Genomic DNA, 24,480 nt, shown 5'->3' on the forward strand with positions numbered 1-24,480 from the left:
GTCTGGAGTGCCTACTGTTACAAAAATCTCAGGAACATACTGCCGTGAGACCTCTGATGCAGCTCATCATGAATGCAATTCTCTTTTGCTTGAGCACTGAGATGAATTAGTTCACCTCAGGTGAGCTGAGGGGCAGGAAAGAAATGCCTGCTGCCTTCTATATCATCTTTCATTTAAGGCACTTGCACATTTTAGAAACTGCTGTCGTAGTTTCTGCCACACAGTCCTGCCTCCTTCCATAAATCTTTATGTTCTCAGTAAAAATCAATGTCTAGTGCCTGTGATGCCAGCTCTGTTGCTGATCTGTCCTGCTATAAATTAGTCCTGCAACAAGAAAGGATGCAGCATAAAAGTGTGATGATATAAATGCTTTGTTGTTTGTTTCTCAGGGCTGCCTGTTCACTTTGCTGTGCTATGGCTGCTTACCCCCTTCCACACCATCTGCAGTGTGTCCCTGGCTCCCAGGGCAAAGCAGGCACACATGCTGCTTTGGCACTTGCTACCCTCCATCAGCCACTTTGCCTGCTTTCTAACTTTGGCACATGCTGACCTATATTCCTCCTATTAATGCTGTTATTTGCTAATACCACTAATACCATCTTCTCCCCTTTTCTACCCAAAGATGTTTACTGAGAATAATTCTTTTGGAAGACACGTTTCTCCTTAGTAGCTAGGAGGTTCTTTGAAGAACATTTAAAAGAAATCCTTTGCCCTCTAATATCTTCATCCATGTCTCTGTGCTCAGGGAAAATTGCTAGCAGTGTTCCAGAGCCAATTCCTGGCAATTCAGGAGGCCCACAGAGGCAAGCAAGGTTTCTAGACAAGAAGCAGCCTGTATCTTTCTTCATTAGAGCCTGTGACTGGCTGTCGTTACTCCAATGAGTTTTTGCTCTGTTGCTGTTCTATGTAATATCTGCATTGCTAGGACTTGGTGCTTTGGGATTCACAGGTACTCCCAATTTTTCATGCTTATCTTTAGTTCTGGAGTTGCAATGAACACTTATTGTGCCTGAGAAAGAGAAAATGGGATTCTGTCAAATTTCAGTATTTGAATTTATGAACTTAAACAAAATTGGCTGCAGACCTGTCATTGCAATGCATCCCACTGCATAAAATGACTGTAAATTTCTCCATGCAACCCTGCTCCATGAGTATATGTATGTGCATGAAACTGTATCCTTTATTACTTATGAAAAACACATCAATATTTTATTAATAAGTAGACATTGATTTTTACTGAGAACATAAAGATTTATGGAAGGAGGCAGGACTGTGTGGCAGAAACTATGACAGCAGTTTCTAAAAAATCTATGAAATATTTTAGTTTTGAAATATAGAAAAAAATTCCATTCAAAACGAATCCAAATAGACAGTCCTTCATGGAAAACAGATTGCTTCTGGTATTGAGCACAGGTGAATTTTAAAGACAATTAGTTTGCAACAGAATGAGACTCTTTGTCCGAATTTGAACACAAGTGGCTTCCTTTTATTTTATGGAGATATTCAAGGAGGCTCTCAGTGGAGCTAGGAGACTACAAGCTAAACATCTGTGCAATGGCCCTGAGGCTAAAGGACTACACTAAGCAAACAGGGAGATGTAGCCCTGCCAGGAGGACAGGAAAACCCTGGTGTTGTTTGCAGTAGGAAAAAGCATACTCAGAGTGGACTGATTTGGGTCTGCTGGTAACAGCAAGATGCAGAAGCTGTAACAAGGACAAACTGGAGGGTTCCCCATCTATGATACACCACCTGGAACTAGAGATTGTAGGAGTCACTAGGAAGTACTTATTTTCCAGTGTCAGTCTACTTTTACCCTGGCACACAAGGTAAATCTTGGGACTGATTTAGAAATGGTGGTATAGCAAACACCCCAGCGGCCAGCTCATACAGAGGAAATGCCCAGCCTTATTCTCCATGATGTCATGCTCAACAATTGTCAAGAGCAAGTAGGAAAACACCCTACAGACACATAGTATGGCCCAGATACTATGGAAGGAACATTACCTACAGCACCAGAAGAACAAATTCGGTCCATACAGCCGATTTCCTCCTGTACTGCATGTATTCATAAGCCTGGCAGAACACTTGGACTGTGGCTATGTCTGCTTCTACTCATGAGTGGGCTACATGAAAGGATAAGGGACTAAGTGTGTTTGATGTGCCAGAGCTTTTTACTGAAAAGGTCCTATAGTTTGGCCTCTAAGGGGAAGAGAGCAAGAACTGGAATGGTTTTAGAGAAAAAATATGTCAAACTGAGAAAGTTCTGGTGATTTTATTTATAGCTCTTAATAATTAGCTATTTCTACCTTTACAATTAATTCTTTGTCAGTATTACTACAAATGCCTTCAATTTCCTCACTGTCCCCCAGTGGACTCCAGCTCATTAATATGCAGCTTTAAGCAAGTATCGGAGCTGTCATGCATTTCAAATCTCCCCAAGGAAGCTTTTTAAAATTGTAAGTAAAACCTGATACTGAGACTTATTAGCACCAAATCTGGAAACAAAGCTTCTGTGCAGGCAGCGATGACTCTTCAAGTTACAGTTGCTGTCACCTTTTTTATCCTGAAATTTATTATAAATGTGAATACCTCAAAGCACTTCTTTGATGCAGCCAACATTTCCAGCTCTTATAAACTCCTGTTTATGGATAAGAACTGGGCTTGTGCCAGCATCTCAGATTTGAGTGATGAAGTTGAACTTCTAGGTCAGATTTAATTGCACTCACACTGAGAAATACTCAGAAGAAATCCACTGAAGGCAGCAGAGGGATAGTACACCGTGGCAAACACACTGCAGTGCAATGGAGAAACTGGAAGGCTTTATACTTGCTAAAAGACAGGTTGTAACAGTCCACAGATGTGTCATACCTAGATTGAGATCAAAATCCAGCCACAATGCTTTGAGACCAGCTTTAGCTTGAACCTCTGATGCTTAAACCTGCATCCAAGGGCTTTGGCTCTTGTCCACTTACTTATAAATGTCTGAATAGCCCCATTTTTTCAGCTCTGTCTCAAATTAAGAACAACAATCAGTCCAACTTCTGAACTGCTAGCATAAATGATTTACCAGGACTAATGTTAAGGCAGATTCCCATGACTACTGGCTACAATGACAGAAGAGATGTGTAAACTTGAGAACTGTGGAGCTGCTACCATTGGCATTTGGTGATTCTGCTAATCATCTTTCACTGGTGACATATGGAGTGTAAGGTTTTTGTAAGAGGAAACCAAACCAAATTCCACATTAGAGAGCCTAAAGAGAGGGAGAAAGCCATACCTCCATGTTTCTCAGAGAGAAAATTGTTAACCCAGGGAAAGGGTTCTTAGCAGAGCAGAGGTACTATTGTGTCCCATGCTTTGTCCAGCACAAAATAACAGGAACAGAAAAGATTTTACCAACAAAATACCTCAAACTAGAAAATTTGGAATATCTCTCAGCTCCCCAAATTGTTCACAATTCAATAAAGTCTTTCTTGAGTAACCAAAATGCCAGTAAATACTGACACTGGTCAGGAGGGAGAGCTGATCCAACAGCAACAGAGCTATTGACCAACAAAGTTGCAAACCTGCAAGCTGTGAAAGGTGCTCTCCAAATGCACCTTCTTAACAGTTCCTGCAAACCTGAGACATGAGGAAATGCAGATGTGCTACTGAGACTCTTCAGGCTCAAAGCTCAATTTCACCGTGTCCTGAGGTCCTCATTTCCTGGCTGGAGGTGTTCTGCCTTCTCACCAGACGTGACCTTACTTCTCAACCTCAAATCAAACTTAGCCATGAGCTAAAGACCAAGAAAGCCATCCTCCTCAAGAAGCCGCCACGTGGATGGCATCTGTTTTTGTTCTGCTGGGCTACTCCATCTGTTCCAGCACCTCTTCAGCCGCGCTGCTGGCAGGCACCCTCCCGAAGCCGTGAGTGCGAAACCATCTCGTCTGGGATGACGCTGGAGCCCTCACACAGTCGGCCTCTGAAAGTCCTGGGAGGAGTTCCGCCCGGGAAGCGGCGCGGCCCTTGGCGGCCGTGCCCGGAGGAGCCGCAGCAGGCGGGGTTCCCGGGAGCAGGGGCAGCGCTCCGTCCCGGCCGCGGTGCCGCCGGCGCCGCCCGCCCCTCCCGCGCTCCTCCCGCGCGCCGCCGGCAGAGGGCGCGCGCCGCCCGCCAACGCCGCGGGGCCGCGCCCCCGCCCGGCCGCCTCAGCCCCGCGCCCGCCCCGAGCCGGGGCTCCGGCGCTCGGCGGGCGGCACCGTCCGGAGCCCGGGTCCTGCCGCCGGAGCCGGGGAGCGGCGCGGTCCCTCAGCCCGCCTCGCCTCCCGAGGGACCGTGCTCGTCCCCCCGCGCTCCCCCCGCCCGGCTGCCGAGGACCACGGAGCCGCCGTGCGCCCCTGCCCCGCCGGCCGCTGCCGCCCCGGCCCCTGGGTCTGTGGCGGGAGGCGGCGGGCGCGGCGCTGGCGGAGCTGGGCGTCCCGGGCGTGCGGGTCGGGAGGGGTCGGCGCGCCCCTGCCCGCGGCGCTGGCCCCGGGCCACGGTCCCCGGCAGCGGACGGGGTTAGGCAGGCAGAGCTGGCAGCTGGGGAATTCAAGGTCTGCCGAAAAACAAAGGAAATCTGCCAGCTCGGCACCAGAACGGCTGAGCCCAGAGAACGAGCAGCTCTACACCGCAGTGTAAGCGGTCCCCAGTCAGCACCGCGGGGCCAGGGGAGGCTGTACAGCTCTGTGCTGCTGTGGGCTAGCACGGCATTTCCGTGCCTTACCTTGTCATCCCTCTCACGTCTGCCTACGGAACAAACCACGGGATCTCCGCATGCGGATTTATGTGAAACCCTTTCACATGCAACAGCAGCTGGGGTGCACATCCTTTGTTTGCCCGCTCCTGCATCTTTTTGGGGTCACTATGTAAATGTACAAGGCACTGCCGATGCAGCCTGGCTATCTTGGATGGCATCACTTGTGTCAGCTTTAGATTAAAGCTTTCCTAACCATATCAGGAATGGCTGTTCCACTCTCAGGGTGACGACATAGTGAAGTTAAAACACAGCAGAGCATTTTACACATCTTTACTACTGGTAGAGTATCTGTAAAGACATACAAGCACTGGGAGATTCCTTGCTCAGCGATGCAGCAGGCTGGTTTTGTTTCCTCACAGCTGTTGTGGCCCAGGTACACTAGGGATGCTGGAAGGATGCATTTATATGGAAGTAACAATAGGAGGTTGGAAAGGTGGATGCAAGTCCCCCGTGTATTCTGCCCTCTCAGTTGCAGAACCTATCAATGTTATGATCCTATCAGGGGATCTGGCATTTAGCTCTTTATTGCCTCCATTTCTGGGAAAATTAGCAACTCATTTTGAGGGGGAAGATTTATTAGAGATGATTTTTCTATCTACAGGATTTGAAATAAAAAAGGATATGTAACAGGTACACATGATCAGCAAATTGAAATCATAATTAGAAAGGAAAAATTAACAGGGACACAAGTATGTAGAATTTCATTGTTAAGAGATCAATTTATTATGCCCTTGACTGCAAGTTAAGTTAATACACGTAAAATTACAACATGAAAAAGAGATGCCAGTGACGGTCATAAATACAGCTTGCTTTTCTTTCCTAGTTATTTAGGGAAGATTGGGAACACTTGTGAAATAATGTTCATTAAAGCCTGAATAGAGGCAACTAACCAATAAGTGCGGTGGAAGCAACAAGGTTCTCCCCCCGCCTCGCACCCACCCGCCCTTTTCAAGAACGGGGGGAAATCACAGACGTCAATCAAGAAATACTGCAAAATAAAATGGACCCTCCCGGCAGCCGAGGCATCGCGCAGAGCAGCGGTGAGGCTCTGGCAGTCTACTGGCAGCCTCCGGCGCCGCCAGCCCTGCAGCTCCGCCGCTGACCGGGGAGCGCACGGGGCTCCGCAGCCCGGGTCTTCCCTCCCTTGCAAAACTGTCAGGCACAAATGGGCAGGAGGATATTGGCTGCAAGGGGCGAGGAGGCTCCTCCCAGAGCCTGGATCCCGATATTTTTGGAGGATTTCTTTTAACTCAGTTACAAACCGTGGTGAAGGGAACAAGTTGCCGCTGTAGCGGAGGCAGAAAGCGCCTCTGCTTGGGAGAGCGCGGATCCCGCTCCGTCTTTCGCCTTCCCCAGACTACCTTGGATGCTTCACCTCACTTGCGGATGAGAGCTGTGCTGCCTATCGGGGGGATCGCTCCTGGTTTGGATGTTGCTGTTTCTGTGAAAACAAGGGTTGTAAGGGAATGAGAGGGGAGACAATGAAGGCAAACCGACCGGGAGAGAACGCCAGCCCCAAGCGTCTTCCCGAGAACTGACGGGTGTCTTGGGGCTGAGCGATCCCGTCGGAGGCGGCGGAGGGAGCAAGCCTGCCCGCTCCACGGGGGACTTCCCGGGACCGGCTATTCCCTTCGGATGCGGGCTGGGAAACCTCTAGGAAATTCTCCCGCCGCCCTGCGAAGCCACCATGAATTCAGTGGCTGGAAATAAGGAGAGGATTGCGGTCACGGCGCGGAGCAGAAAATACGGGGTAAGTTGTCGGCGCCCGGGCGGCTCGGAGCGGTGGACGCCACCGTGCCGGGGCTCCTGCGCCTCCCTCCCGGCGGCTGCCGGCGATCGTCCCCCGGCCCCGCGCAACTTCCGCGGTGCGGGGCGGCGGCGGCTCGGGGCGCCCCGCGGAGGCGGGCGCGGCGCGGGGGCCACCGCGGGCGCGGAGCGTCCGAGCGAAACTTGCCGGCGCCGCCGGGCCTCCCTGCCTGACCCGCTGCTCCTTCTCCCGCTCCAGGTGACGGACCCCTGCTCCCCCACCAAGCCCGCCGCCCCCTTCTCCCCCGAGAGCTGGTACCGGAAGGCGTACGAGGAGTCCCGGGCGGGCGGGCGCCCGGCGCCGGAGGGAGCTGGCTCTGCCCTGGGCTCCTCCGGCACCCCGTCCCCCGGCTCCGGCACCTCTTCGCCGGGCTCCTTCACCGGCTCGCCGGGACCCGCCTCGCCCGGCATCGGCACCAGCTCCCCCGGCTCCCTGGGCGGCTCGCCGGGCTTCGGCACCGGCTCGCCGGGCTCTGGCAGCGGCGGCGGCTCCTCGCCGGGCTCGGACCGCGGCGTCTGGTGCGAGCACTGCAACGCCCGCCTGGCGGAGCTGAAGAGGCAGGCACTGAAGCTCCTCATCCCCGGGCCCGTAAGCAGTAAGGTGAGCGCGGGGCCGGGGGGGGCGGGGGGTCCCTGTGCCCGGAGCGGCCCCCAGCAGCCGCCGGGGCTGTCGGCCACCTGGGCTCCCCTCTGCCGGTGTCACCGCGGAGCGCTGTGGGGTTTATTTGTGGTCTTCCCTTCTTGGTCTTGTTCCCTTTTTCTATCCCCTCCTCCTGCCTCATGTGGAGCAGGGTGTCTCTGTCTCCGGAGGGCTGCCTGGCTTCAGGGGCATCAGTGACAGTCCTTCCAGCACGCTGCTTTTCTCAGTCTCTCATTGTATTGACAGCGGTTCTGTGCTATTTCCTAAGCGCTTTTTTTTTTTTTTTTCTTTCGGGGAGGGGGAATAAGTAAGGGTGGGAATATTACATTGGCGTCACTGGTCCCTTGCCCTTTTGCTGTCTTTGATTCCTACAGGATGGATTTGCTAAGCATCCTTAGACTTGGCACTTGGCAGCCAACTTAGTGATAAAGGTGTGTACGTACGGTCTGACGCCAGTGGTTTCTACCTCCATTGAGGGAGAAACCCTCCTGTAGCTCTGGGTTCACATGAGGCATCGAAATGCTGTGTGAGCCCAAAGGTCACCCAGTGAGGCTGTGGCAGACCAGGGCATTGAACCCAATTCTCCTTCTCTTTTAGCAGAAGGATAACTTGGTGATGCTTCTCTTACAGAGAAGTGCCAGTTTGGTTGTTTGGTTTTTTTTTTATTCCCTATAAGGCTTGAAAATACTTGAAGCTGCTGGACCCTGAATGTTGGGTTGAATAATCTGTGCCTAAAGAGGATGTGTGCATTTTTGACATTTGGTCTCAGGTTTTAAGAGCTGACCGATCCTGAATACAGTTGGAAACCTGCTTTCTGCCTCTCTTGGGGTATTTGTACTTCCAAAGGCATACTCTGAAATTCCTTGGTTTTGTTTTGTTTGGTATTGTTTTTTTCCTGTTTGTTGTGCATATATGATTAAGGCTAACAGCCCTAAAGGAGTGACCAGCAGCCCTTGGCTGAGCACATGCTACTAAAATAGTAAGCGTTGGGTTCCTCCATAGCAACCCTTTGAGCGTGGTGTTGTGAATGGGTCTACAGCTCCTGGAATGCAGTACGATGTAATTTTGTTTGCCTTGTTGGGTCCAGGTACTATCAAATGATAATATTTACTCTTGCACTTCAAAGAGTTTTCATTAGTGGTTACAATAAAGAGGTATCATGGAAAAGAGCCGACTTCTGAGAAAAAGTCCCTGGTATTGCTGTTGTGTTGTACTCTCCATGATTTATTTATGTGCTCTTTGAGAGGGAGTTGGTGCTCTCATGAACAAAAGCCTCTAGGGCTGGTTGTTACCTTGTCTCAAGAGCTGACTTAACTGAATTATTCATGAAAGGGAAAAGGTGGATCCACCAAAATTAATAGTGAATTTAACCATTAATACATGGTTGATTCACTGTAAAGTGGCCCTGTACCAAAATCTTGTCAAATTTCAGGCTGTGTGATTTGACAGGAATTACCAGCTGTGAGTATAGGTGGGAAATTACTGATACAGATATGGGAGCCATTAGAATAACTGAGATTTGGGGTGGAGGGGAGGATAAAACTAGCATCAAGGCACAGTGTTAAATAGAAATTGACTGATTTTAGTCGTGTGAAAGTTTGCACAGGGTTCCCTTACTGCACTAGTGATTGACATTGCCCATCCTAGCCTTCCTGAGAGGTTACCCTTGTGTTTCTACTGTTATTTGTTCTGCTGTTTGCTTAGTTTAGCTGATGGTGTTGGACAGGCCAGTCTTTAGCCTTTTGTCCTCCTTACCCATGTTCTTATTTTCTTTTTACACCTCCTTTCCAAACCTTCCAGTTCTGTAGGAGTGCCACTTACCAAAGTGCTACCCAGTCTGTGCATTTAGGAGCAAGGGAGGAGGCACAATTAGGTGGTGTTCATGGGCACTGGTGACCCTCTGCCCTGTTTGTTATGCTTGATAGCTCTTGCAGGCTCAATCCTGTTGAGGTACCCCAGCCTTTGGCACACAACTCCCTTCTGTGGTGGGTGCTGCTGGCTGTGACTGTTTGCAGAAGCATCTTTCTCTCATCCTTTCTGGCTTATGACTGTTAACTTTCTGGGCTTGTGATTTTTGCCTTCAGCAGGTGCTGCCCAGCAGAGTGAGGTTCTGGGCTAGGTGATGTGGGACACAAACTTCATGGCTGGTGCTGCTGACTTCTTTGGATTGGGTGTACTGTGGTGGTCTTGGAAATTTGCTCTTGCTGATGTCATGGAGTAGCCTTATCAGTGTCTACTTTGAGGAAAGCAAAGTGTTGGCATGGGCTCTGCTAGTTCAGTCAAGGCCTGTGAGCTGCCTCTGTGTGTGCCATAGTAACACTCTGGGGATCCCTTCTGAGGGTGAGATGTACAGGATTTCTCAAGTATCTGGAAACCTGTTTGTGTCTGCCAAAAACTGGCTTTGGTTTGGGTTGAGTCTACAACACTGTGTTAATGTAGCTGGCATTTTTTCAGGGTCCTGTGAGATCTGCTCTTGATTGCTGCTATGGAAATATGGGGTTTTTTGAGTGTGGAATGGATCCTGCCACTGAGTTAAGTAGAAGAAGGAGCAGATCATATTCCTGAGTCTGGGTATTCCCTCAGAACTTGCAAAGCATCCTGCAACTCAAGACTGTGGTGCCCATAGGACACAGCTAATTGGTGATATGCCTTTATTAGAACTATTAAATGAAGCATTTAAAATGTATCTGCCATCTTTTAGTCAACCAGGTCTGACATATATTTTGTGTTGTTGCTGTTGAAGACAGCTTAGAAATTTCTATGGTATTATAAGTATAGTCTGTGGCACCTATTTCCCATTTATGGTGTATTTAGAAATGCTTACGATCTGGGATAGTGTGTGTTGCCGAACAAGCAGAGTATGAGAGTATCTGTGTTTTAATGTGTATCTAGTAGCAGATACTGGAATCTGCAGTAACCTATCCAAATGTGAACCTACACTGATGTTTTGGACAGTGTGCAATCATGTAAAGGTTTGTGTATAGCTGTCAAGTGTAGTAGTATACTTAATTGCTTCATAAACAGAGCAGGCTTCGTGCATGAAGCTATGTACTGAAGCTTTTCATTTGAGAAAAAGCCACACTTAACCTAGAGCAAACTGCTTCTGACTAGGTCATTGTTAGTGTTGAGGTGTTTAGCCTTCTGTTTGCAATAGAAACATTCTCTCCTAATACATCAAAAGGATGGAAACTTTGGTGGTTTTCTTTTTTTTTTTTTTTTTTTTGGTGAGACACAGAGGTGAAGAATATATAATTATAATTACATTATTTTATTTTAGCCATTTAAAATGCCAGGTTCCCTGCCAACAGCAAGAAGAATAGTGCTAAAAGCTTATTGTTTCTTTTTCCTCTTCTTGTGATACAGATGTGACTTAATGATGTTCAGCAATTACGTGCATAGAAGGGATTATATTTTATGAGAATTAAATCTTATTGTAACCCCCAAGCGAAGCAGGCCTGTGGGAATTGACTAGCACAGGTGGTTGATATAGTTGCACACTGCAGTTTGTGACTGAGGGCATCTTGGAGCTTTTGGTGCCTGTTGTTGGTGGGGTTTATGTTGCATGATGATTGTCTCAAATTACTAATACAGATTTTTTTTTTTTATGCTAAGCTTTTTCGTAGGCTGTATTTTTAGGAGGGCATCAGACAAAGTTCTAGCATAGAAATTTATGGCACCATACTCCCTATATCAAAATTTGTGTGAAATCTGTTTGCTTTGAATTCAAACCTGTGATATCACCTGTCTTCAATGAGCATTAACCTCACAGGCATCTAACAGTTGAAGAGTTGCTACATGGATGTGTAACAAATTATATTGTAATGTGTGTTAATAATCAATTGAATGCTAATAAGAATGCTCACAAGCTGACAGTTATAAATTTCTTAGTATGGGATTCCAAAAATCCTGAATTCAGCCTTTAAACTGAGGTAATTTGTGTGTGTAAACATGAATTGCTGCTTGGGCATATTGTGATTGGGTCAGGAAGTAAGGATCCTACTATAAATAGTATAGATGGATAGCACTGATGTTGTTTGGTGGTTTATATTGTGGACTTTCCCTTACCTAAAAAGTCTGTGCTTCTGAGTATAAGAATTGGGTAAATTCTCAGCAGTCTTTTCCTTCCCTCTGAGCACAAGAGGGAAGGAAAGGACTTACATTCAGTGTTGTTTTGGTTTTTTTCACCAATTTACTGGCACTATTTGATTTTTTTTTTTTCCTTTTGCTTACATATTGTGGAATTAGTCTTCTTTTTCAGGGTTGTTTAGTGGTCAAATTACTCATAATTACTAATAAGGAAGAAAACCCTGAAGCTGATGTAATGAAAAATAGGTTTCTGTTAGCTGGTAGCTACTTTAGAAACATTCCCAGTACAGGCAGGACAGTAATGAACCCTTCCTCAAAGCTTAGCAAGTGGCAGAATAATGGAATTTCATTTCTGTCCAGACCTTTAATTTGTGAACAAGCACGGCCAGTCTGTATAGTGACTTAATTCACTGTGCAAAAAAATCTCAGGCACCTAATCATTTCATCCCAACTCATTGTAATGCAGATAGGATTATTGCATTAGAAATGTGATTTTAAATGGCCAGAGGCGGTAATTTGTCAGCATTTGGGAGGATTAACTCCATTAAAGTTTAGGCAACAGCAACCATTCTTTTGTGTTGCATCACAGGTCACATTTAGCATAACTCATCTGCCAATCTCCTTACAGTTGTACGCTTCCTGGCAGAGTTGGGAAACCGAGCTACTTCGCTTGCACTGGAATTACAGCTGCTTGCAGAGGTCTAGAGGAGACAAACGGATATGCCTCTGCTGCTGATGAATTAATGCAAGCCCTTTTCTAGGAGCAGCTGGAAGTCTTGCTGCTGCAATCCGCGGTGTCAACATGTGAAATAATAGAACTATTTCTTCTGAGCTTGCAAATGTCTTTGAGGTGAGGGTGAAGATGCTGTGTGGTAAAGACTGCTCTTTAGGAAGCTGTCAAAACCATTAGCTCTGCAGCTTTCTCTATGGGATGAAAAAGGCTTGTCATTACTAAGTGCCTTGGAAATTAGAAACTGGCCTATGGTTATATTTAGTGAATTGAAACGATAGTGTTTCCTATGAGAGAAGAAAATACTTTTAGACCATAGAGCTGTTCAGGGTGAAGGGGGAAGTATTGATGAAGTAAATCTCTAGGGAGGAGAAAGGTGTTTTTTTTTTTCTTTTAACAAAGACTTGGCTGTGCATCCAAAAACATTTTGTTCAGAAATACAGAGTCAGTGCTGAGTCTGTAACTGGCCTCCTCATGCTGGGCTGTTATTGACAAAATGTCTTCAAGGTGCTTTATGCATGTCATGAATGCTGCACTAATGTCCAAAATCACCTCGTATCTTCAGATAGCCTTATATTTCCTTGGAAGTAAATGTTGCAACATCCACAGAAATCTTGTTCAATAAGCATAGGAATTTGGTGTATAGTTTTGGAAGGGGAGAAGGAACAAAGATTGTCCATCTGAGTTCCTGAGACAGTGTTTGAAAAAATGTCACACATTACCAGTGTTGGCCATGGGCATGCAATGGGAGTCACGCCGGCATCAGCAGATTATTAGAACATTGCAGGGCTGAAAGACACGGCAGTTTTGCCACATCAGCAGCACATAGCCTTTGACATCGTATAATTGGGGTGCTTCCAAGCACTGAACCTGCAGCCCGCCACCACAATAAATTTGACTGTCACGCTCTACATAATGATGCAGTCAGAACTGCAGCATTTTGTGACGCGAGGTCCACGTGTCAAAAGCGCGAGAGACGTTCCAAGTTAAATTTCTAGCTTACATCTTACTAGTGTCATCTGTGGCTTGAGAGGCATTGATGTTGTTAAAATGGAGGAACACAAGCATATGCCTTCCCCTCTTGCCACTGAATAAATAATCCCTAGCCCACAATATTCACTGTTGAAGCTGCAATTGAAGAAGTATCCTGATTGCAGAAAAGCAGATTGTTTATCAGGGTGTTTTTACAAATTACAGCTTGCTTAATTCAAATTAAACATACAGAGTCATATCCTGAGAGCAGAAAGTTTAGAAGTGTCTTTCACAGTCTGTCCCAGTATTGGATCAAATTTTTGGTGCCCTGTGACACTGGTGGAAGTCCGAGTTAAAGTATTGCTCTTCTAGAAAGCAGTGGTAAAGCAATAACAGCAAGTAGTCTGCTGCGGTCACACGTTGAGATGCTGCCTTGCTCCAGAAGCTTCAGCTTGCACGTTTGAAAGATATGGAAATGTTTCATCCAATGCTTCCTGTTAACATGGGGTGATTATTGAAGCTAGGTTGTTTTAGGTAATCCTACCATGGCTGCACTTAATTTGTAGGTTTATGGAACTCAAATCCCCAATGACTTGTGTTGCCCATTTTTATTTTCAATTACTTTCTATGCAGTCTTCCTACATTAAACCATGTTTGGTTTTGTTTTGTTTTCTTTTTCATAACTATGAGCATAGTGAAGCTGCTAAGAATTGTTTGTCTCTGGCTTTGAAACTTGAAATATATAATCAGACTTGGTACAGTCAGACTTTTTTGTACAGTTGTAATCTCTTTTACCATCTACAACAAGGATATGTATTTGCTAATGCTTCTTTTCCCTCCACTCTCCTCTTTAGAAAATTTTACAGTATAGCTTAGTAATATTTTGAAGAGACAGTGTTTGAAGTTTCTTTAAGTAAAATCAGACCAACACAAGGCACTTCATAGAGCAGGGAAAAGTTGACTGCACTGTTCTGAACTTCTCATGAAGGCTGTTTGAAACACTGCAAGAAATATCAGAAGTGAAAATTCTTTCCCTGTATCACATGAACTATTGCTTCAGTCTGGATCTGAACCTTGTCAGTCTATTGACTTACATGAAATTGACCTTAGTGAGGGCATTTGGACTTCAGGAAAATCAGGAGGATTTAATTTAGGCCACAGCTCTATGTATGATATGCCTCTAACTGGGGAATACTTGCATGCCTTCAAAGCAGCAGGCATGCTGTTCAGGCTGAGCAGGTCTAAGACGTCCTGGCCCCTTGTGGGCTTCCCATGTGCCTTTCCTTTGTCCTCTCCATATGAAGGTCACACGTTAGCATCACCGCAGGTCTCCTGTGTGAATACACAGTGATTGCTCCCTGCCTTAGTTCTTATAAAAATGATAGATAGTTCAAACACTTTCAATAATGCTTCTTTCTAAACTCAGATCCTTTTGATCAGGGAGTGACTAGATGTGCTAATACAACAACAGCAGATGCAAGGAGCCAGTGATCTCTGAGAAAGCTACTGGTGAGAGCCGCACGATGCATGCAACTGTAGCCTCCATTGTAACTGGAGTACAGAACATAGGGATTACTTTTTAATTACTTTACAAAAGAGACAGTAAAAGAAAATATGGTACCAGCTATACAAAAGAATCAGTCTTAAGGAACTGATATGTTCAATTTCAGCTTGAATTTATTGTTATGGTGTGAGAATTCAATTTATTTTATTTAAAATAATACAGTGTAGTAAGGCTGTTAAAAACTACTTATGGTTCCAGCATTGGTATACTTCTTAAAAATTATTTTTGTCTTCAACTGTGTTTATTTTTATTGTCTGTCATGGTTTAACTCCAGGCAGCCTCTCGCTCTCTCCCCCATGAGAGGTATTGGAGAGAGAATGGGAAGGGTAAAAATGAGAAAACTCATGGGTGGAGGTAAGGACAGTTTAATAGGCAGAGCAAAGGCCACACACACAAGCAGAGCAAAACAAGGAATTAATTCACTACTTCCCATGGGCAGGCAGGTGTTCAGCTGTGTCCAGGAGAGCATCCAGGAGGCCCCATCACACGTAACAGTGACTTGGGAAGACAAATACCATCGCTCCACTTGTATTCAGCACAAAATGCTGTCCAAAACACATCCCTATATCAGCCACTGGGAAGAAAATTAACTCTACCTCAGCTGAAACCAGCACATTGTCACTAGGATCTTATGTTCAATCTGTATTATTAAATCACATAGTATATGGTTGATCTTGAATTTCTTATATATTATAAAATATTTTATATTTTCTGGGAGGAAAGAGAAAAGACTTCATTCTGAAGAAATTTCAGACTGGTTTCCTCTTCTCAGCTTTTGTCTGAAACTCTATTTGGTAGTGTTTGTGGGTTTAAAAATAATAAATTGCCAGGGAAATTCTGCTCAAGAGACCTGAGGAAACCAATGGGGTATTAAACTGGATTTTGTTTGCAATTCACCTTGAAAACAAAAGACTTTCCTCAGAAGGAACTCGGCACTTCTAGGTAAAGCATTTGTTAATATAAGATTTTTTGTGTTGCATGTTTAAAGTTGTCACACCTTTGTATTAAACGAAGAAGGGCTGAGTCTGCTCACTTAACTTACAGGCCACATGGTATCTGTTTTGTTAGTGTCTGGTGAATGATCTTATTCAATAGATTCGGTGTTTCAGGTAAAAAGTGTCAAATGCCCTCGAAAATTTGCTTTATTCTCATAAAAGAATATTCTAAGCCAAACTGAGTGTGCATCTGGGAAATGCTTTAAATTTCTTGCTGGTGGTGTGTGTCAAAGGAACTGTGTCTGCTGAATGTAGGATATCTGTATCCAGGGCAATATGACTGATGTAAAACATCAATCTAGCTCTAGGAAAGTTAGCTTCCTTTCCTGTAGGAAAACTTTAAATTGGGAATACAGTCTGTGTTTTGGCTTCTGAATTACCTTCAAGAGGAACTTGCTTTATATGTATTGTTTCTTACAAATGTGTTTTGACCTGTGGGTTTTCTATGATCTGTTAATAGCAAGCCTCTACTCTAACTTATGTTTCCCTATGCTCCCTAAATAATATATACTTTGACATGATCATTTACTTGCACCTGAGTATTCACAACAGCTTCTCTATTCCATGGACTTGCACTGGAACAAAATTCTACTCACATGAATGTTTGGGGAAAAGCAAATGAAAGGAGACTTTGATATCTACCACAGTAAATATTTTTTTTTCCTGAAGAGAAAGTGAAATTTCACAGTGGTTTGAGGGTTTCAACTTTGTTCAGAGCTGCCTGAGCAGAGCTGCCTCAGAATGGAGTTAATTTTCCCCAAGTTGTGCATGTTTCATTCACTCTTTCTCTACCACCCTCAAAATTGGCTGAAGATGAGCAAGGATTCAGGAATAGAAACCTTCAGTTTCTGTGGGCCTCTTTGTTGTTCTGGTGGGAATTGCCCATTCCTTTTATCACAGGTGTACTTGAAGATGTGAGGGAGATTCCTGCAGTGCTGAAGAAGGTGATTGCTTGGAGTCCATTATTAAAAGCAGGGCAGAACTGGCCTCTGCATGTTTCTCTCCTGGCTCCCCTAAGTCACCTGGGCAAACTCCTGTCTTACCAAAGCCAAACTCAGACTTTATTATGCTGAAGTTATTCAGGAGAGCAGACTTCTGCCTGCTAACTGATTGTCTGGATGATTACATGCTACTATGTCAATTGGACATTTTTATTTTTCTGTGCCTCTTGGCTAAATGAACCTCTGACCTGTTAAGTGCCAAATGCTGAAAAGAATTACCAGTTTACTCCATCCACCTGATGGACTCCAGCAGAAAGCCTAGTGGGCAATAAGGCAGCCTTGGCTTTAAGCAGGTGCTGAACAGTGAGAATAGAAGTCATTACTCTTCATGTCTCTATTAGATTCACTGCTCATTTAATAGTGATGGGCAAAGGAAAACATTAATATCCTAATCAGCAGCCAAATGCACCAAAGTGGGAGTTGTGACGTGTGTGTTTTCCTCTTTTCTAATGGTATCATTAAAATTTAACAAGTCCTCTAAATCATGTTAGTATTCCCAGGGTTAATATGCTGAGATTGCTGGCAGCATTCCCACAGGAAGAGTTAACAGAGGCTGAGGCTGTGTGGCTGGCATTTGTTGCTCAGAGGGAGGTGTTGGGACTGGAGAAGCCCTGGCACCAGAAATGCACAATCAAGGCTTTGGTGACAGGGGACATTTACAATATACATACATATTCTTTGCTATTTACCTCTCCCTTTTCACTCCCTCCTTGCTTTTTTCTCCCCATTAGCCCTAAAGCTGTCAGTTAATCTCATCTGCTATGAGAGTTCTAATGGAAATTCTTGACAATAAGCCTGCATACGTGTGAACCTAGCAGGAAGGCATACAAGTGTGCTGGTCGGTGTGAGTGTCAGATTTAAGAGATTGTTAGACCATAGATGGCTTTTACTGGAGGTCGAGAAGGCTAACAAAGTGGGAGATGCAATTAAAATGGTATTTGTTAGAAAGGAATAGCTAGCTGTCTGGGCAGACTGAACGTGGGGAAAAGATGGGCAGCTGGAAGGCCATTAATGATGGCTTTGTAAGCAGTTCTGCGGCATGGGCGGTAAGCCTAAATCCAGAGCTCTACTTTTAGTATGCCTAATAAGACTTCCTTTTTTTTTTCTCCTGTGTGTCAAATCTATTTCTGAATAATAGATTTAACAAAAATTCTCTGGATTTTGGGTTAAATTTAGAGGTGGGTGAAAGAAGTTATGGTGGGTAAATGAAGAAACTGGCTTTTGGGAGCATCACCTTGAGAATAAGGCTCTGCAAGATTTTAGAATTGGTCTTTGTAAAGTCATGGATTTCAGTGCTCTAGCAAAGAGGCTGTTTGGTGAGGAATACGAGATGGGGCAGGCAACTCACTGAAATGCTTTCCCATTTTAAATGAACAGTTTTCTGCTTCTTGTAAGCTCTTGACAAGAGCTTAATTGTTACAGGTATTTGATCACATCTCTCCTTTGTCCTGTTTTTTTTTAATTAATTTTTTTTCTTTTTTTTTTCTTTTTTTTTTTTTTTTTGACTGTTGAACTGTTCCATGTTTGATGTTACAATAATTTTTAATAATTTTGAAAGTTGCAACAAGTGAGGTAGGTACTTATGGCAGACTGGCCAATACATTTTGGTGTCCTAAAAGACATAAGCAGCTGTGAGTATAGAAAAGGCCCAAGGAGAAATATGGGGCTTTGAGAGGAAGAATGCAAGGTGTGGAGATGGGAATGAAGTTGGTCTAGGCAACAGTGCTTCCATAGGACAGGTGGCATGCTGGGGAAACAGGGAGAAATTGGAAGTAAACTAGGGTTCTGTAAAAGCCTGACCTCACTTTAAAGTTTTGCAGAAATGATTCCTATGAAGGTTGTTTTGTTTTTCCTTAAAAAAGATATCCCTAACATTTTTGGTCTCTCAGCCTGTCCCTCTTTCCTAAAACAGAAACCAGCAAGCAGCCAGAAGAGTAGAAAGCATTAACTCAAAGCTGTTAATGCACTTCAGTATTGTTCATTCTGAAATTTATTTTTTTATCCAAAGGCTAAGATGCTGGTGTGTCCTGTGATCTAAAGATGTGACTGGGTTTTCTTTCTTACACCTAATTGATTTGTTTCTCTTTTTACCAGTCACAAAGACATCTATGTTCCATAATGTCAGTTTGAGATTTGGTATGAAACAGGAATTCAATTCATTGCATTAGCAATTTTACCCAGCATAACAAATAAATGACACATGTTTTAGTGCATCAGCAATAGGAATTGATTCAGTCTGGCTTTTCCTTTCCCTTTGCCTGTCTCTGAAGGAAAAAAAAAAAGTTAGATTTCCAGATTAATTTGAGTTCTTATAGTGTTAAGCTTACTAATTCTGGGGTATTATTATACTAGACACTCTAAGGCATGCTATTAAGTAGCAGTACTTGTTAATACCTTAAAAGCAGAATAGAATAGACTTAAGGTGTGAGAGGACAGCTAAAGGTGGGGGAGTATACATGAAGGCTGAATGCACTGGCACTGATGACTCCAAATGAAGCACTTTACAGACTGAAGTGCTTTAAATTGCCATCCTTCTTTGTCAGTCCTAGTTACTTGGTTCTTCCTAGCCCGGTCTGCTACTGTCTTGCCTGTTTAATATTCCACTTAAGTATAACAAGAGATGAAACATCCAAGATGCCTGTATCCTCCAGGAGTCAGCACTACTGATGGGAATACTTGTGTTAGCTGTTTATAAGCAATGAGCTAAACAGGACTATAAAGAGGAGAGGGAGCAGGAGGGAAACTGTTGTGACTTCTCTTAATTTGCTGTTCTTTTTATCAGCAAAGGAAATAAATTTCGGAGCTTTCCTACTCCAAACGCATGTGCTCTGGATAATACAAATTGTTTCAATAAGCACATGCTGCTAAGGCCTAGATAAGGGTTATTTCTGTGCCTGAAATATCAAGAACTAGAGTGTGCTATGTGGAAAGCTGGTGTGGAATCATGCTGCTGAGGAAGCTGTGTGTAGTAATGCGCATGGGTGACACTGATAAATGGCTCCTCTAAGCAGGCATCTGCAGCAAATTGTCACATTGAGACTTCCCAGCATACCCTAGACCCCTGCATGAATGAGATCTCTGTTGTGCCATTATTTACCCACCTCCATATGAAATGAGAGGATAGGATTCATTGCTTTGGTGCCGCTTTTATATGAGTTTGCTCTCTTTATGTATGTATGTGCATATATATATTTCTTTTCCTGCACTTCCTGCAGCAATGGCTGCAGAACTCCTGGTGTTTTCTCACTGATTAGACATACAGCTTTCTGAAATGGGATAAGATGGCTTTCAGGGTAAAGGATGGGTCTTCTAGGAAATGAAAATGAAATGCGTTTTATGTATTCTGGTTTTTAACTGGACACATGTATAATTAAAGGTAAGTAATAAGCATGGTTTGGTTTTTGTTGTTTTATTTTGTTGTGGCTGTTTTAGTAGAAGTTCCAGTGGCTGGAAAATGGAATTTTCTTGGATTATTTTCCTTTCTGAAAAGTCATAATTACTGTCCTCAAAAGGCAGCGAGATGGTCTTCAAATCTATCTTGCGCTGAAGTAAGGCCTCATCTTTTCCTTGTTATCACAGGACATCACTGATTCATGACAAGAATCAGACTTGCTTCTTGCCTTTCTTCAACATATTTTTTTATTTTTTCCATATTTGAGGTGATTTTCTAGGATAATGTGTAATTGAAACTGAAACTCTGGTAATTTAAGCTTTGAGGGAAAGGTCTTTCAAGATCAGGGTAGAATTTCTGACCAACCTAGAAAAAAATAGGCAATTTTTTGTAGTTAGCATATATTCCCAATACATAAAGATCCCGATAAGTTCTCTGCTCTTCTTAATTCCAGCCAATATGTCAAACTTCAGGGCTCTAAGCTGCTGTGAATTTACCTGCAGGAGTATAAAATGATAACCTCTGATGCAGCAGCAGAAAGGTAACACTGTGCTAGGCCAGAAGGACTTAGCATGTACACAAAACTTAGCTACTGGATTACACTAAAAAGCACCTTAGCTGAAGTTTGCCTTCATGGTGATGCAGATAAATCCGACAGGGAGTGGGTGCAGCTGAGGTGAGGATGGATGTCCTGTCCCGCCACCCTGCTGTGGTGTTGATGGCTGTCTCCAGCTATTTGCTCCACCCTGCTGCTGCAGCTCTCTTAAAATGTTGCTTCATTATTGGAGCCCTTAGCTTCTTGCTGTCTTAGCCTTTGCCCTCGGGCTAATTCTGTATGTCCTGCTGGCTTTCTGTAAAAATATTTAATATTTGCTGGTGGTGTGGAGTGGGACTTTGCCCACTTAATTTTCCATAGGAAAAGACCTTTTTAATCACTTGGTGGAAAAGGATAGATGCTCTTAGAGGTAGTCAGGTGGTTTATAACATTAAGATACTCACAGAAGTCACAGGATTTCACACAACTGCAAATATTCACACCAATGTGCCCGTTACTGAAGTGTGTACATAGCTGTCATCTGAGTGAAATATTTGGCTCTTCTATTTTTACAGCTGCAAAGAGATACAGAGCAACGTGGTGAACTAATTAGTTGCATAAAATGGTGTCCGGGTTTCTTACCTGCTTGTGATCTTGACTAATAGACTTTTCCCTTTCTTGCTAATGTTGGTCATCCTATTCTGCAGCAGTTCTATGCTGCCTAGGTGTTGGCTTTCCTGGCTCTGTACAGAGAGGGAGAAGGGAGTTGTGGTTTGCATTTCAAAGCTGTCAGCCTTAAAGGAATTGGAATATAGCAGTTGAATATATGGTAACTAATTACCCAGGTATAACAAAAATTTATTTGGAAAGACCTTGACTTCTGATTCTTTGTCTGGTACCAGAAACTGGCTGTTAGTTTAACAAGAACAACAACAAATTTCTAATGGGGTTAGGTGTGTTTTATGTGATTTTTTTCAAGAGTGTGTTTATTAATTCTCTTTCTTTTTCTTCCTACCTTGGACAGTTCATGTCTATGAATAATTTAATTGTCCTTGGCTGTTTGCTGGTGCAAATGGCATGCTGTTAGGCATTCTGTATTCATGTAGTGTTTGTTAATGTTTGTTTTGTATTCTGTCTGCCTCTCTGCCTTTCCAGAGATCAAATGGATGATGTAAGTCTTGACAACATATAAATGCTATTAAACTGAGTCTTAAAGAACAGAAGAGGAGGCCTTTGTCATTTAATTAGTTAGAACATTAATTGGAATAGATTGTTCAGTGTCTTCCTTTCCAGTGGAGAAGTAAATGTTTGTGAAAGTGTTTTTCTACTTTTTGTAAATATGTCTTGAGAACATGTCTAGAATTTACAAGTAACAATTTGTATTGGCTTACATATCTCAAATGTGTTCCATTTCTGTTTTCTTTCCCTTGACCTTTTTTTATACTGTCATTATTCACAAGTTTTAAACCGCAAAAATATTAGTTTTCAGATTTTAATTCTCTTTGTCTTCATTGAGGATTGTATTGCTTTAACTGCTGTTGCCATGCTGCTTGTTAAGCAAAAAAAAAAAAAAGCATCTATAATTTTTTTGTTTTCATCCTTTCTGGTCCAAACATAAGCATCTTTATGAGGTATTTATTAGATCCTGTCAGTAACCCTCATGAGCCTCGGGTTGAGACCCTGAGAACAGTAGGCAGAAAGCACACTGAGATACTCTGTTGTCTGCAGTTTGCCAAGTGACTGGGAAACCAGGTTAATGCTTTGTTGCAATTCTATAGAGTTATCTCGCTGTCTCTTTCTGACAAAGTTTCATCTCAGAAAAAAAAACCCACTCCAAGAACAAGAAATAAAGACATTTTCTATCATGGGTAAATTGCTTAATGCCTGCTTTCCTGCTGGCTGTCACATTAATAGTAACTTCTTAGGGTAACATTGAAATTTATCATCCATTATTAAAGAGTGTTGGAATGTATGTTGTTGCTCTAACAGCCTTCACTTTTGTAGCTGTTTTGCACAAGTTCTTCAGAGCTCCTCAAAACTGGTTGTCTTCACGTATTTCTTGTGGTTCCTACCAAAGTCCACTACATGTTGCTGGGATTCACAAAAATGTTGCACATCCCTCTAGGCAGCAGAGGGTCTTTTAAAGTGCTTCTGATGCTGGCTGCATTGAATGCAGAGGAATAACTTTCCCAAAGCACAAACCCCAGTGTTGCTGGACAGCTGCTTAGCAGGTACGCGCTCGCTTTGCTTGGCCTTTGGAGTCCAGCCCTGCAGCTCTGGCCCACGGGTGCCAGCCAAGTGGCTGTGCTGGTGAGCTGGGTGTCAGTGCTGCAGTGTCCCCCGAGGGAGGTGTTTGGAGACACCAAGCTCGGTGTAGGCAGTGCTGGATGTGTGCTGCCTCTTTGTCTGTGGAATGGCTTGTTAGGCTGCCCTTAATCTGAACCATCTGTGGCAACCTGCACGCTCTGTTAGAACACTGTTTTTATGTCAGACTTCCAGTGGCATGCTGTGAGAGAGCTGGAGACCAGCATGGGAATTAAGGTAGAAAATCCATGGGAAACATATTGCAGTGCACGTACAGTTAACTGGAAAATAATTATGCTAATTGTGAACTGTATATCCTGCACCAGACCCCATCACTGTTTTTGTTCTCTCAGCTGTAGTGACTCTGAAATGACAGGGTGTAAAACAAGGGTGAAATGCATCTGTAGTTGTTCCAGCGTTTGTTAAAGGCCTCCCTTCTCTTGGGTGAAGCAGTATTGGATATTGTGTTTCCCTTTATCCTTGAAGGATCCTTTCACGCAGTTGGAGACTTGTTAAAGCACCCAAAACATAGACTTGCTAATTGGCTTACAGCCCTTCCTTTCTTTACATACTGCTGTTTCTCTTCCTGTAACCAGGAAACATACTGTATACCTCTTCCCTTTAAAAAACTTCTATGCTTTTTTAACCTCTTTACCCCATTTTCTGCTCTCTTTTGATAATTTTATTTTCCCTAAATAATGGCTCACCTGGACAGGGTTGCCGCTGGCTCTGTGATTATAGCAATTAACTCTAACCCTAAGGAAATGGCTTGCTGTGTTGCCTGGCAGCCAGGGTCTGCAGGAGCTGGTAAAAAAGAACAGATCATACTTCACTTTACTTTCATTTTAATCTTGTTATTGATTTTTCAAGGAAAGCAGCTTACTGTGAAGGATCTTGTCCATTTTCAGGCTGGATAAGTTACTCCAGGATCTGTTGACTTGACTTGTTTTTCAGAGTTGCTGTAAATTTCTTACAACTTTCAGCAAACCACAATGGGTTTTGTTGTTCTGTAAACAGGGCTTCTTAATAGGGTTAAAGGAATTGAGAGCTACAGCTGGAAACATGGTCATAACTTTCTTATTCATGTTAGACTTGATTCTACAGTGGTGTTTAGCCAAGCCTTAGTAGTGTCTTTCACTTGGAGGTATAGAATAATGAAAATCCAGTTTTAAGTGAAGTTAGGGCCTTGGGAATACATTGTTGTCTTTAGCAAGCTTGCTCACACATGAGTAACTAACACCAGATGTGTAAGCAAGAGTTTTGAGTGTTGGAATTGAGCAGTGTGTGTGTAGGTATCTGAAAGCAAGCCTCACTCTGTGCACCAGGTGTTATCAAAGAGCACTTCTCAACTAACATCAGAGGCAATAATGTGAACAAGCTGTCTGAGCTGGGGTGGCATGGCACAATTAAATCTTTGTAGGGCTAACCTCAGCCTGCTGAATTGGCTGCATGAGAGGCAAGGTAGATCTGCCTACAAACAGACACAGGGCTAATAAACCTACAACTTGTTTTTGTACCTCCATAGCCCTCAGTAATCATTCTTTTGCCCAGATGGAAAATTCGAACCAAGCTCACAGTTACTTAGTCCAACCTCCACTTCAAAGCATGGTGGACTTACAGTCTAATTCCTCTGCAATCAGCTTGTTCTGGGGCTCATGCAGTGAAATGATGAGCATCTT

At 43.8% G+C, this 24,480-nt stretch overlaps 1 protein-coding gene and 1 long non-coding RNA gene across 2 annotated transcripts in view; one reads left to right on the top strand and one right to left on the bottom strand.

Moving 5' to 3' along the window:
• Positions 1–5,476: 5,476 nt before the first annotated feature.
• LOC138107977 (uncharacterized) lies at positions 5,477–6,901 on the bottom strand. The gene is made up of 2 exons (XR_011149806.1): positions 6,843–6,901; positions 5,477–6,218 (listed from the first exon to the last, which is right to left on the bottom strand). It is a non-coding gene; the product is annotated as an uncharacterized lncRNA (long non-coding RNA).
• Positions 6,212–24,480, top strand: part of KIF26B (kinesin family member 26B) — a 285,201-nt gene continuing 266,932 nt past the window's right edge. Inside the window, exons 1-2 of the mRNA XM_069009928.1 lie at positions 6,212–6,527; positions 6,783–7,184. Coding sequence (XP_068866029.1) covers positions 6,465–6,527; positions 6,783–7,184 — 465 coding nt within the window. The 5' untranslated portion in view covers positions 6,212–6,464. The remainder of the gene's footprint in view (positions 6,528–6,782; positions 7,185–24,480) is intronic.

Source organism: Aphelocoma coerulescens, chromosome 3 (genome assembly GCF_041296385.1).
Source record: "Aphelocoma coerulescens isolate FSJ_1873_10779 chromosome 3, UR_Acoe_1.0, whole genome shotgun sequence".
In the NCBI taxonomy this organism is placed as follows: domain Eukaryota; kingdom Metazoa; phylum Chordata; class Aves; order Passeriformes; family Corvidae; genus Aphelocoma; species Aphelocoma coerulescens.